The sequence below is a fragment of the Passer domesticus genome, chromosome 14, assembly GCF_036417665.1.
Source record: "Passer domesticus isolate bPasDom1 chromosome 14, bPasDom1.hap1, whole genome shotgun sequence".
Lineage (NCBI taxonomy): Eukaryota > Metazoa > Chordata > Aves > Passeriformes > Passeridae > Passer > Passer domesticus.
The window spans coordinates 13,260,479-13,276,570 of NC_087487.1; the positions used below are offsets into that span (position 1 = coordinate 13,260,479).

General features: G+C 46.1%; 1 protein-coding gene across 3 annotated transcripts in view; it reads left to right on the plus strand.

The window, feature by feature from the left end:
* Nucleotides 1-16,092, plus strand: part of NTRK3 (neurotrophic receptor tyrosine kinase 3) — a 216,149-nt gene that overhangs the window by 125,677 nt on the left and 74,380 nt on the right. Inside the window, exon 13 of one of the 3 annotated variants that reach the window (XM_064389099.1) lies at nucleotides 10,778-13,485. The exons of the other annotated variants lie outside the window; for them this stretch is intronic. Coding sequence (XP_064245169.1) covers nucleotides 10,778-10,896 — 119 coding nt within the window. The 3' untranslated portion in view covers nucleotides 10,897-13,485. Of the gene's footprint in view, nucleotides 1-10,777; nucleotides 13,486-16,092 lie in introns of those variants that run through there. 3 annotated transcript variants of the gene reach the window in all.

The window sequence follows — 16,092 nt, forward strand, 5'->3', positions numbered from 1 at the left end:
TCTGTAATTTACGAGTAGCTCAGAGGGGAGAAGGAGGGTCTGGTCTCAATTTCTGTGGCTCATTTGCATGTGAAATAAGCACGTCCCTTCAGCAGAGCTGCCAGCAGTCTCCTGGCCCCGCTGCTCTCATTCAGCACGCCTTTGACAGCTCCAAGGCTGTGGCTCGGTGAGCGGTGGCAGGGCTTGCTCATAAACTGGAAGTGTCACTGTGTTTTTGCAGAGCTCGTCCAGAAAATGGTGTTTTTCAGCAGCTCATAAAGGAGGTGTCAGCCTGGGACTTGGTCTGTGGAAAAAGAACCTGTTTTTGCAAGCTGCAGAGAGCACAAGCTCTCAGCTCTGGCTCCAAGGCAATCCCTGCTGGCTGGGATGGCTGCTGGGGCAAATTATTCAGCTGATGGTTTCATTGCTAATTTCCTCATGGGTCCTGGACTCTCTGACTCTGTATTCGTCTCAGGGTATTCCTCCTTCTCAGCCCTGTCTTTTCTTGTCCTGTTGGGCTTTTAGTGGATTTTTGATGGAAAATGGAGAGAGAGGATTGAAATGGAGAGAGGAGGAAACAGAGAGGCACTGGCAGGCAAAATGCATGTAGTGGTTGAATGAATAAAAACACCAGGTCTCCAGGTGTGCCACCAAACAGGTTCTCTTGTCTTGGTCCAAGGATTTAGTGGGAAGAGGCCAGGCAGTGGAGTGGCTGGACTGGGACCAAGTGAATAGAATCATAAGTCTTGAGAACAGGAAGAGAGGGAGGAGACTGGACATTGGTCACTCGTGTGATTCTCCTTGGAAGAAAACCAGGTTCCATGAAGGAAGCACAAATCTAGGCCTGATTTTTTTTTTTTCCATTTCAAAATATTTAATCAGAGAATCAAATATAAAATCTCTTTAAGAAGAGGCTGGCACACGGCAGCTGGCTGAGTATTGCAATCAATGTATCCGCTGTGGAATGTTTCCTGCAGAAGTATTACATCCTCTCTCATTTACTTGATGATCTTTAGTGTGAATCAATCAAAAGATGCTGCACACAAATAGTTCAGCCTGTGATCCTGTGGGTGTCCATGACAGAGATATTTGCTCCATGTTAATGGACCTGTTGATTAACAAAAACCCTACCTTTTTTAAGTAGAAAGCTGTTACTTGATGGCAATTGTTAGCATTGGCTTTTCTGCCTCCCCACCTCCCCAGCACAGCTCTCATTCTGCGCCAATGCAGGTGACTGCAACAAAACCCAGGTCTGCACTGCTGGGGAGAAGAGACTCGCATCTCACCCAAGCAGTTATCTGAGGAAAACCTTCTCTTGGAGGTTGGGAAGGGCAGAGAGAGACTTCTCTGTACTCAGTGGACGATTTCACCACTCTTTGTCTTGTTCTGTTAATTGTGTTTCTGCATCCACCTACCTTGGCATGTGATGTCCTGTTTGACTTCAGGTATATCTGAAGAAGATATTCCCCTGAAATCCTCATCAGACCAAGGCTCAACAGCTCCTTGAGGAGTCTGATTGGGTTTTACATTAGCTGAATGCATGGGAATTTTTATTTGGTCTGTAAAGCTTCTAGTCTGTTGAAGCATTAGTGTTCATTTTGTTCCTCTACAACATGGACACTTGTCAAGGCTCCACATTTCTGGGTGACAATGTGCCCATATTGCAGTGTTAGCTGTTGCTTTTCTGATGCTAGCATGGCAATAACTCTAGCTGCAATTTTAAGCATTAGAAGATGAGGATGGTACCTCCTGCATAGATGTCCTTATCTTTGAAAGCCAAATCTGAGCAGACCCATCTCTGTGATGACTGAAGCTATGCAAACGAGGGAGCAGCACACTCAATGCTGCCAGAGCTCTGGTGTGGCACTGGGAACACATCCCAGGACAGAGCAGCGTGCTGAGCTGTGACACAGCTCCCTGCAGAGGCAGTCACGCAGCAGGGCTGCGCAGCCCGAAAGGACCAGGCTTGTGGCTGTGGGCTGTGCTCAGCCCCATGCTGGTAGTTGCCAGCAGCTGTTCTGCTTTCTGGGAAGCGGGTTGGGATCTTTCCTGCTCAGCTGGAGGCTGTGAGAGCATTTGGTCCTCTCCCAGGCTGCTGGTGCAAAGCAGCCACTGTTCGGTTTGGCGGGCCAAGCGTCGCTTGTTGTTCAGGCTCCACTGCAGAGGGGACCAACCCCCCGTGTCACTTGTTTATCTCTGTCATTTATTGCTACAAAACAGCTCACCCAGAGCCGTCCTTCCCACAGCTGGTGGGAGTCAAAGTGCCGAGGCTGTTAGTGGATTAGGGCAGCAGAGTGAAAACCATTTGGCGTTTCTATCCTGATTCTTCTGGGTGCCTTTAATTAGCATGATTGCTCAGCACAGATTTTGCCATGTTCTTTAGCTCCCCTGGTTAGGATAATTATTCCCCCAGCTCCTTTTGTTCCAATTCCTGATCGCTTACAAAGTCTCCTGTTAAAAGCCATTAAATCTGTAATGTGAGAGTAAATGTTCAGCGTGTTGTGCTCTCAGCCCCACACGTGTGAGCTCGAGCTCTCGGCCCCTCTCCTGCACTCCTCTGCTCCCTGCCACGTGCTGTGGCATCCCTCTCTGCTTCCCTCTCACGCTTCCCCCCTGGCCATCCCACGTGTCCCACACACAGCAGGTTCTGTGCACGCTCTCCCTGCTTTCTGATGGCACTTTTGGCATCACTCAGCTTGGTTTCCTCTGTGCACAGGCTGGTTTTGGGAGTGAGGTTGAAATTCTGGGCTGTGGACTGTGATCTCTCACATTTAGTTGCATGTGCAAATGTGGAGGTGCTGTTAGAAGTGTGTGTTCTTGTATGTTTTAGTCATGGTGTGGGGAGTCCTTGCTTCAAGGAACAGCTAAAATAGAGGGGGAGATGTCCTAGCTGTGGTGGAAAGTAGGATTTTTGTTGGTAGATGATGGAGAAGAGGAAAGACTTATTTTCCTTATTTTTAAGTAAAGTTGTTTTCCTCCTTCTCAAGCATAAAATCCTCCAGTGTAGGGAAAGTAGGTTTTGCATAGCCATGTTCCCAGGAGTTTCCATGTTGCAGTGCCTCCCCATCTGAGCCCTGTGAGCTCAGCCACTTCACTGCCCCAATCCCTGCTGATGTTTGATCAGCACATGCCAATGGCTCAAGTGGGGCAGACACACAAAGGCTTACACAGAGTGACATGGTGTGAAATAAGATTGGGCTCAAGTGCTTTAAATGCCTTGTGCATTTAGGTGAGTTGATGTGAGAGGAAGAAGGGAGAGAGGGAGACTTATTTGCAGACCCAGAGTGAAACTGGGGCAGGGAAGGGCCTGGCAGATGTGTAGTTTGTTAAGCTCAGAGCTGATTGCTTGAGAAAAAATTCACATCTAGACCACTTGCTGGAAAAAGCTTGTCAGAAGGGACTCCTGATCCTTCCTCCCTCCTTTGAATGATGACCCTTAATCAACAGCAGACACACATTTTGGGCTTAGATCTTGAATTACTGCCCTGATGTGCCGTGCCAGACCTTCTCCACTCTGCAAAGCTCACCCTCTGCTCTGGGGTGGAGTGAGGGTTTCCTTGCACAGCAGTAGCCCCCCACACTCACTCACCTCATCTGTGGCTCCAAGGAGCTCTCCAGGCATTTCATACATTCCCTTGCAAAAACTTACCATGTTTCATGTGTGTTTGGTGGGAGCAAGCCCCTGCTGCAGAATGAAGCCGCCACAAATACCTGACACTCATTTAGTTGGCACTATCCAAACAGTCCCACAGGAGCTCTGTAGTATCAGCATAAACCCATGTTTTCCTGTCTTCCCCTGGGAGAGCACAGCCTTCCCTGTGCCCTGGGGTGTGTGTTTTAGAGCTTGTGAAATACTGAAAGATACCAAGACATGGTCTCAAAACAAAATCTGGAGCTGGGAGCTCTCCCTTGGGAAGTGTAATAACACCCTTTGACGTATTTTGGTGCAGAAGACAACTTATTTTGAGAACCATCTACTGGGGCAATTATCAAGAGCTGAAGACCTGTGGTGGCAGCTTCATTTCCAAAGAAATCAGCAGAATGGGATCACTGGAGAGATACAGACAAAGAACAATAATTCCAGACAACATAGCATCCAAACAGCCTAAAAAAAATCAACAAAATCTTGTTCCTCGAAACTCCCTGCTGCTCTGGCTGTGTTTTAGCCCTCAGCTCTTCCTGTTCCCATTTACAGCTCCTCTGTAGTGCTCAGTGCCTCCTTGCCTGCTGAGATCTCCTGCGCTCCTCAGTTTCCATCCTCAGTTTGTAAACTCCACAAAATCATGTTTTCCCACAGGATGTTCTTCCTGACACTTCAGGCTCTCGGGCTTGTACAGCTCCTGGGCTTCCTGGAGGGCAGCTCTGGCCTTTCTAGATAACATAAGGAGGTGCTGGAGCAGATGGCAGAGTAAAGAGGCTTGAACAAGCCAGGATTTATTCTGGGCCTTGATCAGCTCCTCCCAGCCTCTGAAGAGCAGGAGAGCATCCCTGGCACTGCCTGGGCTGGGAAGGTCCCAGCTGCAGGCTGCAGCAGTTGTGTGCAATCCTGCCCACCATCTCTGTCTCTTCTTGATGTCTGCTGCCATATCCCAGCCCTCTGGCTTTACCAAGCACTTCTGTCCCTTCTAGAGCCCAGAGCTCCTGCAGAGGATGGGAGCCTTGGAGCTGAGGCTGTTCCCTGTTGGATGTTCAGGACTGTCACTGGTTCCTTTGGAGACCTTGGAGAAAATGTGGTCCTGCTTTGTGCCACCGTTTTGCTGCCTGTGTATTAAACATAACAGCTCCTTCCTCCCCAGGGAATGAGCGAGGCATAACAAATTAATGTTTATGAAGCACTTTCCAGCTGAAAAGAACTTCTGAAACAGAGCTGTTGCTGTTCTAACTCAGGGGCTTCCTTTACTGGTTGGCTCTTTGATGTGGTGATCTGTGGTACTGGTGGATCAGCTGTACCATAATTGGAATTAATCAGCAATTAAGGAACACGAGCCCAAACCAGATTCTTTCCCAGTGGATATTCATTTCTGGGCACATTAGTCAGTGGTTTCAATAACTGTAAAATGCTTAGGGTAACTATTGCTATCTGAAGCAGCTGGGGAACAGAGGCAGTGTCACAGGGACATGGATACCTGTCAGGCAAAGTGGAAATAAGCTCTTGTAGCACTGTGCATTGTGCTTAAATTGGCAGCACTCCGAGGGCTGACTTAAAAAAAATAATTAAAAATTGACATAAGAATATATTTGAAAACCAAAGTGATGAAATTGATGTATTACTTGCTAGGATGGGATCTTTCATGCCAGGTCCCTTGGGCTTTGTGGAGTGCAGAGGCAGTGAGAGTGCATGGTGGTGAGAAGTGGGGACTTGTGGAGGCTGGGGAGACAGTTTTTTTTCCTGCCAGCAGTGAGAATCATAGAGGAGAAGGCTCCTGGATGTATCAGTGTGAGCACAAGGGGAGGCAGAGGCAGGGGAGCAGCTGGACAATGCCCATGATGCCAGCTACCACCAACTTTGCAAACACTTTCCTGCAGAGTGTTCTCATGGCTGACCTGTAACCCCTGAGAGTTTTGCCACGTGTCTTTGCATGGCCGTGGGTATTTCAGGGGACAAAAGAGCCATTCTCTTTGCTCAGGGACCTCCTCTGTGACCCACGACCACTTAAATGAGGCAGAGACTAAGCTCTGCATGTTGTGGGTGAGACTGCTGGGTGCCCAGCCTTTCCCCCTTCCCTGGTCCTCTTACAAGTCATTTCACATACTCTGGCTTCAACCTAACAAAAACAAAACCGATGAGGCCCAACTGATCTGGCTGCTTTCCATCATGCAGTGGGCCTCTGAGTGGCTTTAAATAGCTGCACCTCCGTGCAGGCTGGAGAAAAAGCACTGGCTGTGCCTCTGGACAAGAGGGTAGCTTTGGCTCAAATCACAGGCCATCTCAGACCTGAAAATAGCCTTTTTTTTTTATGCTGCCCTTGGTCTTAAATAGATTTTTTTTCCTTCTTATTTTCTATTTTATACCCTGTTAAGTGCTTTCCTACTTTGGGGCTTTTCCTAAGGGGAGATTGGTGGGGAATCTTGGAGCTCTGCCTCCTGAGCTATCAGGCTACATCATTTAGTATCTTGGAACTACTCCATCCATGAAAGAGTTCCAGAGAAAACAAACTTGTGATCCTGGCTAATATGGACATGGCCTACGTTAGTGGTGGCAACAGTGGAAGCGCAGCGGATACTGGAATTCCTCTGACCAAAGGTTTAGTGAATCTTGCAAAGTCTTCAAGAGCTCAGCCCGTGGAAAGCTGTGAATGCTGCCCTTTCCTCAAGGAAAAGCTGTTTGGGCATTGAGTGCCTTCAGAATTCTCCTACCCCTTCCTCTGCTCTAGCCAAAAATTAGAGACATTTATGTGGAAATGGGATCTTCTGGATCCATTTGCTTCTGCTTTTCTCTTGCTGTGAGCCCATCTCCTCCTTTCCCTGCCCTCCAAACCACTCGCAGTGCTGCGATCTTCTGTTTGTGATTTTGGGTTGTGGAAAAGCACAAGAAGATGGCACGAGCTGTAGCTAGAGCTCCATCTAGCACATTCCCAAGAGGTTTCCTGTGACATCAAATCTTTTTGATTAAAGTGGGAGACTCTTATGCCAGAGGTTTAACCATGGAAAATGAAAACAGATACCAGGTGAGCTGCCATGGAGGGAAATAAGGATCCTGTTCACATGAAAATGAAGGATTATAAGAATTTCTGTAGTTCTCAGAGCCTTTCTAGTCTAAGAAGAGCTGTAATCTACTTGAAGATCTGCTTGAGGTCTGTGTATCAGTGTGAAATTCATCTGTGGACTGAATTTGCTTGAGGTTCTCCATTGTGATCAACACTGTTGGGCTGGTGTAAACGAGAGGAGATCTGGGCTCTTTGGCTTTACCTTGAACAGTCAAGGAGATGTGGTTATCTGCAGCTGAGAGCACCAGGGAGAGCCTCACAGCATGTTTCTGCTGAGCTTCTGTGACCTGCTTTGTTGTGGCAAGAGAGGCCTTAGGCTGGGTTGCATCTCACCCTGTTACATGCTGTGAGAGGAAGGGGAAAAAGAGGGTTTTGTTTCCTAGCCCAGCAGATGAACCCATCCATGACAGGAAACCTGTGTTGTTGTGTTGCTTACCCCTCAGATATAGACACAGCAGTGCTGACTTTGACTAAAGGGATGGCTATTTCCTTTGCTCAGGATGTGGGCCAGGCTTGATGGTTTTCATGCTTTCTTTGATGCTATTCATGCTTCATATCTGCACAGAGAGACAGATAAAATGTGTGCTGTTGTTGGAGTCTCCTACTGCTTTTCCTTTATATCATAAATTCTGCTGTAACTCAGAAGAGAGCTCAAAGCCTCTTTGCCTAATGTGAGCTGTGTGGATAGCAGAGTTATGTTTGGCCAGCTTGTTGCCCTTAATTTGCTATTTTTGTTTAACCCATTTTTGCCAGGCGTTACATAGCATCCCGTTGCTTTTCTCATCCCTTCCCACAGCAATTCATATTGCTGTCTCAGAAGCAGTTTCCATCCCTGGGTTTCAAAACTGGTCTGCATCACTCCTGCTGTGGCAGATAGGGATGCTGTGAGGAGTAGTGCATCATTTTCTGCGTCATTCCCTCGCCTCCCCATGTGACAATCCCTGCTGCTCCTCTCAGGTGATGTGGAGCAGCCTCAGGTCTCCAGGACTTTAGAAGCATGCTGTATTTGAATAGCAGCAATTTTACCAGGAGGCACACAGGGAAGGCAAGGTGAAAATACCTGTTTTCTCTCCTTACTTTTGGTCTCTCATTGGAGGAAGCGTGTTCCTGGCAGGGCACTGTCCATAGACTGGATTGGTATGGGCATGGGGCAGAGTGGCCAAAACCCACTAGCCAGGGTGTTGGGAAACACGAGACAGCTCTGGAGGACTAAGTGGATGGCCAGGGTTGAGGACAAAAACTGATTGCATGGTTTGGTTGCATTCAATTTTCTTGTCCTTTCATTGCCACATCCATCCAGCCTGCTTAGAGAAATGTCCCATCTGCTCCCTCCATCTCAAGCTGTTAGAGCTGCACAGCAAATCTGAGCTCATTCCTCCTTCCCTGTTCTCCAACACTCTCCATACATTTATTCCACTACCATACAATGGCTATTAGTAGAGACAGTAGTATGTTTTGATTTAAAAAGTGATATCACTAGAACTGGGAGAAGCACAAAGTTTAGTATGTCAGAACTTTTTGATTTCAATCTACAGGGTGGGGATTTTTACCTCCTTACTATTTTCAAGCTTGCATGTTGGAGTTTCCTTACAAATCTACAACCAATGTCAAAGATAGTATTTTTCCTCCCATTTTCCAGCTGGCACTGACAAATGTGAAACTCCACAAAAGTTATTGTTTTTAAAATTTCCCTAACTGTTCTAGGAGTTGAATATTTCTATTTCTCCTTTTTTCTTTTACCTTTTTGATGAGAGAAAAAAAAAAGTAAAGCAAAACCCCCACATTTTTTAAGACATTTCCAAGCCAGTTTTTCAGAAGCTAATAGCTGTGATGGTAGATGACATTTGTCATAGCAGCATCCAAACTCTGAACCTGTTGAGATTCACCCATTTTAACCCTGGACATCTCCGCGAGCATCATCCATCTCACATCTGTCAGCGAAGACATAAACCTAGCAAGAGCCTTGTTGGTTTCTGCTCCATACAAGAGAACGGGGTTAAAGGTAGCAGTACAATAGGGGAAACAGCAGTGAGGAAGAGAGAGAAAACCAGCCAGGAGAGAGAAGCATGTTGTTTTTCAGATTCTTTGGGGACTTTAATAAATCAGAAGGAGAGGATGCCAAAAGGACCGGTGCTGCATTGCTCTCCCAAGCCAGCGGGGAAGTGTGTTCAGCCCTTCAGCTCCAGAAACGTGGGCTGTCCTCCTGCCACGCTCCTCGTCGTCCCTCGGCAGCCCCCGCATGTCAGTGGTGGGCTAACCCCCACTGCAGCCCCGTTCTGCAAAGACCTTGCTGTCACTGCAGATCCCTGCAGCTGGGATTCACAGCACAGCACTGATGACAGAGAGCAAAGCCCTCGGAGTCCCCAGCCTTAAGTCTTGCTGATCTTTCACATGTCCCTTCGCTGGGGCTGTGTGTCCCCAGTGGGTTTTTAGGTCTGTTGGATGTGGCCCGGCAGAAGTAAAATTGCCTTAATTTAGCAGAGCTAAGAAACACAAGGAAAATGAAGCAGACAGGAGTTCTCCTTGGAGATACTTGGTATTGTTGAGGATAGACTTTCCCAGCTATCCTTTGGCGGCCATAAAATATATTTATATTATGAAAAACAAAACACGATAAATAGTGACGTTCAGGGATGCCATGTTTATTTGCGTCCCAGTGACTCTGATCACTTTAAACCATGAGAGTTGAGCTGGGCTCTTTTTCACTCTCATTTCGTTTACTAATGATATTTCATCACTTGGAATTTGCCTATGAATCTTGTTTATGACACATGAACCAGAGCTGAGCCTGGCTTACTCTCCCATGTGGATCGGCCCTTAAGGGCCACTGAGAATAACAGATAGTTTCCCCTAAACAAGTTAAACAGTTCCAAACCAAACAAACAGCTTTTGTCTGCATCCCCAGGTCCATCAGAGGAAACATGTGTTTGATGTGCAGATGGAGTAAGATAGTGCAGTGGAGAAATATAAACTGATATAAAAAACAAAATAGAAAGAAGAAACAGGAAAAGAAAAATCTTCTGCTGGTGTAGTTTTGGTGTGAGAAAATTTCCTAGCCTGTTTAAAAGTACTCTTCCTACTGAGATAAATTCTAATGGCATCCAAGCTTCTCCATGCTGCCCTAGTGATGCCAGGCTTGAGTCAACTTAGCTGATTTGTTCAGGATCCTGTGAGGCGCAGGAATATTTTCTAAATCTTAGAGCAATTATGTAGACAAGACATCCCAGTAATTTCCTGGAAAAATCCTTTAAATCCATAAGAATTTGGTATAGATGCGAGAAATCCCCAAGATGTGCCATGCATATCTTGTTGTGGCAAACAAATGTATTTCCCTGGCTGGGGCATCTCAAGGCAGATACATTGTGAGGAGATGTTTGATACAGCCTTTTAAAACATTATATTTGCCCTTTAAGTTTGTTGGACTGAAGGAAGGAGCTTGCCTATGATATCTGCTCCCTTTATTTTTCTTCCTAATCTGGCCAGTGTTTCTGGCAAATCCTAATCAATTTTTTTAGAGAGGTGGGGTTGTGTGAGGAGAAGATGCCTCCAGCATGCAGAGTTTTGTGTAGATGGGACAGCTGGGATGAAGAAAGGTCTGTGGGGTTATGAGAGTCAGGTCTCCCCAGCCTTAAAATGCTACTTTTTGGCTTCAAGAATGTTGTGCCAGATTAGATAAATCATGAGAGGGAAGTAGGCACAGGAAGGAGTCTCCCTATTCCTCACTGTCTGCCTAGGGAAAAGATGGGCTAGGTAGGAATTTGGACTTAATGGGAACCTCTGAAAAAGAGTTGTTCCCAGTTGTCTGTCCAGACCTCTTGCATGCCCCTTGTCCTCAGAGCACTTGTGCCTGCACGCTCCACATGAAATGATTGCCTGTTCTTTATGGAAAGACAAAGTGAGGTAGCCCTGCCTGGAGAGGACATTTTGGCTTTAATTTAATGGCAGCCGTTTGCTAGTTATTCATTTGGTTCTTTTTTATATAATCACATGTGTGTCGATATCTCTCTCTTTTTTTCTAGTTTTGCTCTTTTTTGTTTTTTCGTTTACTTTATTTTGCTTTTTTCTTTTTTCTGTTTTTTTTCCCCCTTTAGGTTTCAGAGAAATTATGTTGAATCCAATAAGCCTCCCTGGACATTCCAAACCTCTTAACCAAGGCATTTATGTTGAGGATGTCAGTGTTTATTTCAGCAAAGGACGTCATGGCTTTTAAAAACTCCTTAAAAGTCCCTGTTCTGATGTCAAGTTTATAGGCTGTGCCCTCAAAATGGTGGGAAGCAGTAAGCGTGGTCTGTATGGATTGAGGTCTCCTCCTAATAGGACTCTACAGCCCTGCCTGTACACACGTTAAAGCCAACTGAAACTGTGGTTTTCTGTCACCAGATAACAGGGTTGTTCTTTTCCTCCAATGGTCGCTGTGTTCGTTAAATATTCCTGCAAGGCACAACAGCAGCAATGAGAGCAAATAAAGAGAATTAAAACCCAATTGAAAGGAGTCATCCTAATAACAGAGTAAATAATTGTACTTTTGCTTTAAAATAAAACACAAAACAAAAAACAAAAAAAAAAAAACAAACCAACCAAGCCAACCAAACTGACATCTTTAGTCATGTCCTCCCTGCTTGGAGTTTTCCTTGTAAGCTTGTGTCTTCGCAACACCCAGTGAATGCTGCCATCACCTCTTATGTGGCACTGCCATGGGAGGTCTCCCAGAGCGAGCCGAGGCGGGGAGCCTGGAAGAAACTAAAGCAGAACGAAGACTTTTGGTAAGAATAAAGGCAGCCCCGCTCCCAGTTCTTGCACAGAAAATAATGTTGGAAGGAATGAGGATGGAAAGAAAACAAAAAGTATCTTACTTCTCTGACAGGAAGAGAGTGTGGTTATCTTTGAAGTGCACATATTCTAGGAGGCTTCTTTTGTTTGTCTGTCTGTCTGTGTGTGTTAGAGCGGCTCGTTGGATCTGACTATCTTATTGTTGTACTCTGGTCTCTCCCTGCTGCTTAAATGATGAGCTTTATCTGAGGAGTTGCCTGCACTTCCCACATGGATGGAGAATCCATAGCGCAGAAGGGTCTGTGTCCTTGCCAGGACTAGAGCAGTAAGCAAAGTGGAAAAGCATATCAGACGCACGCAGGTCCCATTGCTGGGCCTTTTCCAGCCCCATTTAGCTCTCCCCTCTATTCCCATCCCACTAGAGATTGATTGTAACCCAGTTGCATACCCAGAACCATCAGCTCAAGACTGGCTGACTGAAGGAGAGGAAAAAAAAGTATTCTATTGCTTCTTCTCTGGCAAAAACAGGAGTATCGGTCCTGTTCTGGCCAATATTTGTATTGTCTCCCCCTCTCCTATCCCACTTTTGTCTTACTTCATCCAAAGCCTCTCAGATGGAAAAGTAAACCCTTTCATCCTGTCCTCAAGAGAAGCCAGCTGCCCTTGTGGCAATTTGCAGGGCTTTCCTTGGACTCTCTGGATGTCACGTGTACGGGAAATACAGATTTGCTCACACATATCAGTGATAACCTATAAGCAAAGCAAATTTTCTCTAGAGGACAAAAAATATTCCAAAAGCTTCAGGTGTGGCCAGATCCTTTTGAGAGGAATATTGGACCAGGAGCTTGCTCACCAGCTACTCAGCTTTGCTTGCCTTCTTGGTGGCCCAAGATGACCTTATCACATCAGGGGTGTCTCTAAATCACCAGCCCTCAAGGGTCACTGCCACTGGAAAGAGTCACAGTCCCTCTCCACCAGAACTGGGCAGAAGCCTCAGAATGGATGTTCTGCTTCATCCTGCCTTTACAGGTGACCTGCATGAACCACCCTGGAGATTGCCAGGAGGTTTTTATTATCAGCTGTCCCATAGGGATATCGCTGGGAATATTCCATTCTCTTGCTTCTTCTCCTGGTTTGTTTGCATAAAAAAGGTAAAGTGCAATAGAAGAGTACTGGAGAGATGGTGGCAGATTGCTTTAAGTTAATGGACATGCCTTAGGGGGGCATCTGCGTTAGCGCGAGGAGACCTGGCTCAGGTTGGATGGCTTCAGAAACCATGACCAAATCTCCCAACAACGTTTCCTGCCCGCATCGGAGCTGGAAATGCCAGAGGTGCACTGCCAGAGAGGACCTGCGGCCGTGTGCCATGGACACCTCAATTCTGCAGATTCACAGAGTCAGGAGGAGCTTCGCCGAGCGTGTGAATCACTGGGTGCTTGTCTGAACTGAATTTCCCCATCTCCTGGAAGTTGCCCACCTGACCTGGGGATGTCTTGTCTGAACTGTCTCCTCTCCCTAGCACTGTTCAGGGGACTCTGCTCTCAACTGTGTGTATCAGTCGTAGAGATGCATCTGTGGGCCTGGACCAGAAGCCTATATCCAAACACCCTAGCAGAGGAAGGGTTGAATTTTGCAGCTCAGGTCCATCTCTGCTTAGAAGAAATCCTCCGGACCGTACAACATAATTAAAAGCAGTTCTCCCCACTGTGATCGATGTCTCAATTTGTTTAACACCAATTAAAGTCTCTGGTTCCTCACTGCTGAAAACGAAAGCCAGTCGTGGCTGTTTGCGATTGGTGGCTTTAAGTAGCAAGTCTAAGGATGTTTCTTTTTTAAATTTTATTTTATTTTTAATTATTGTAAATCATTACCTCATTTTCTGTCAATGAGATTCCTCCATCTTTGAGCATTCTTATCTTGCCATAACTATCATCCTGTGCTAATGGGAAATGGGACGGTCCCTTTTCACAGAGACTATAGGGGTGTTCAATGTCTAGTTTCTTAATAAACACTTTATTTTCTAACGAAACAGCTGCACCAGGCCTCTTCTTTGAAGACAAAATAAATAAATGTTCAGAATGACATGTCCTATAGTCTACTTCTTCATGAAATGGTCCACGTGTGGGGAGTTTGGTTTGTTTTCTTCTTTGGCGGGTGCGGAGGGTGGGATTTACAGCTGTGATGGGAACATTGCTCAGGTGTAGCTCTTGCTTCTGTCACTCTCATCAGGCACAAAGAGGTTTTCTTGCCTGCAAGTTTAGCTGCTAATGGTCTCACTTGACAACCTGTTGGTTTTTGTAGCATAAAATGGTCATATTCTCAGGGACAAGCTGGTACTGCAGGAGATTGTGTCAGGATTTGCCAAGACAAGTTTCCATAGTTAGTGAAAAAGTTTTATTAGAACCCTTATCTCTCAGGGAGCTTGACAGTAAAAGATTGTTCTGGCTGCAGTGCTTGTGTTTCAGGATATGCTGTTGCTTCAGGTCTCCTTGTCCGGCTGTGCAAATTGACAAAAACCAGCAAAATTGGCTGTTGGGTGTTGGATTTTTGTCCTCTCCTCAGGAACAATTAACCTCATGTTAAGCTCTTAAGAATGTGTTTGCTGTAGAGGCAGTGGGATACAAGTGAGCGCTGTGCTCAGGTTCCTCATTAGAAATTCATGTCCAGGTGGTTGGATGCTGCAGGAGAGAGGAACCATTCTGCAGTGTGTGGGACTTGGCATGAGGGTGTGTCTTAGTTGTGTCTCAGAATTGTTCACAGGAGATGTCACTGATGTAACTAAAAGCTGCTGTGCCAACCTGCAGGTGACAGTGGGCATGAGGACGGGGGTGTGTTTGGGCACATATTGGTGGATGGTGCTGGAACCCTCTTAGAAAAGCTGGTGAGAGTTTTGATGAGCAAATTAAAAACATGTTTTCCAGCATCCTTCTGTTCCTATAACTTCCTGGCATGACTTTCAAGCAAATGTCTCAAAATGATGCTGTGGGTGAATTTCCGCATGACCTTCCCTTCTAATGAGTGTGTCTCTAGCAGTGATGGGGTGCTGTGGTTCACAGGATTAGGTGATGGCTCAGACCTTAACCTTTCCAGGACTGTCTGCAGTGCCCAAGACAAATGTCTGTCTCCTAACATAACCTTACACAAGGGATGAGCAGCTGAGCTGCATTGGATTCTATCCCTGTTTCCTCTTTCTTTCTGAGGTGTGGGAAACAAACATAGGGTTTAGAAGCTCTGTCTTTTCTTCTCCACTTCTGCAGGGTCTGTTATGAGATTTCACATCCCAGAAACATTGCAAATGGTGGTTGAATAGCCAATTACTCAGGCTGCTGCTATGGTCAGCTTTGGTTCACTTTGTTTTGTGTTTCAGGGCAACTGACTCCTTACGTATGAGTTCCTACAATACTTTTGATGTTGTCAGTTCAAAAGGAGCTGGTTTAACTATGGGCTCTGACAGGCATCACAGAGGGTTGGACACTTGTTTCTTCTTGTTCTTTCTTCTTGGTTGTCTCTGTTGCCTGATGCACCCATGTGAAGGTTCCATGCTCTTCATGACAGCTGGACCATGAGTTGATATTGCTGTGCTGCTCTCTCTCCCCACTCCGGCTTCAAATGACTCTTCAGATAAAGAGTTATTATTGAAGGAGCTTGTGATGCTGGTTTGGTAGGGTGAGGGCAGAGGACCTCTAGAAGGAATGATCAGGTCCTGCTGAACATCACAACCCTGCCTCCTCAGGTCTTGTAGAGTGTGGAGCCTGTGTGTGAATAAGCAGAGAAACAAAGCTTTGGCTCATTGTACTTTGACTCTAAAAAGATGGAGTCACGTTTCTGTTAGTTCCTGCTTGGAGGGAGCACGATGGGCACAGTGTGTTTCTGGCACTGTAGCTCTCTCCAGGATGGAATCATTGTGTGGGACCTTGGGCCCAGGCTTGCTGCAGGGTGTGTGGGATGCTGTAGGTCACAATTGGGGTATATTGAGTTCCGCAGCTGCTTATCCACATTGCACTGGGTCCTGATGTTCTTTGCTGCTCTTTTGTTTATTTAGGTATGCTTTTGAGGAGTCATGCCTTCTCTCCCAAGAGGCTTGAGCTTGTTTTGAAGGTGGTGGTTTGGTGTTTCTACCACCAGGCCTTTGTCCTTTCCCTGTGTCTATGTCCTGCTGTCCAGGGAATTCCTGGGAGCTGTGGGGAGTCAGAGGAAGGTGCTTCTGATGATTCAGCAAATGCTCTGCTCTGATTTGTACCCAGAACAAGCTGCAGATCCTCAGGGTTAAGCCTGGCATTAGCAGAGGATAAAGAGGCGTAGACACAGTAGTAAAGCTAAAAACCACAGGTTTGGAGGAGCAGCAGGAAGAGAGCACACAAGAAATCAATGCTGAGTGATTTCTTTTTTTTTTTTTCCTTAACATTTGGAAGCAGTTCTGGTGCTGTTTGTGCAATGACTCAAAGAGCCCATATTAACCATGCATTTACCAGCGCCTGCAGAGCCTGACCAGTTGGAAGAAAATTTAAGAAACTGTGGGGAAGTACATACATCTGCTTTGAAGGTGTGGGTGTAGACCTGCCCACTCTCAGCTGGAAAAGATGAAGCAATTTACCTGGTGATTTCTAAGCTTTACTTGGTGAAGCAATGACGTATC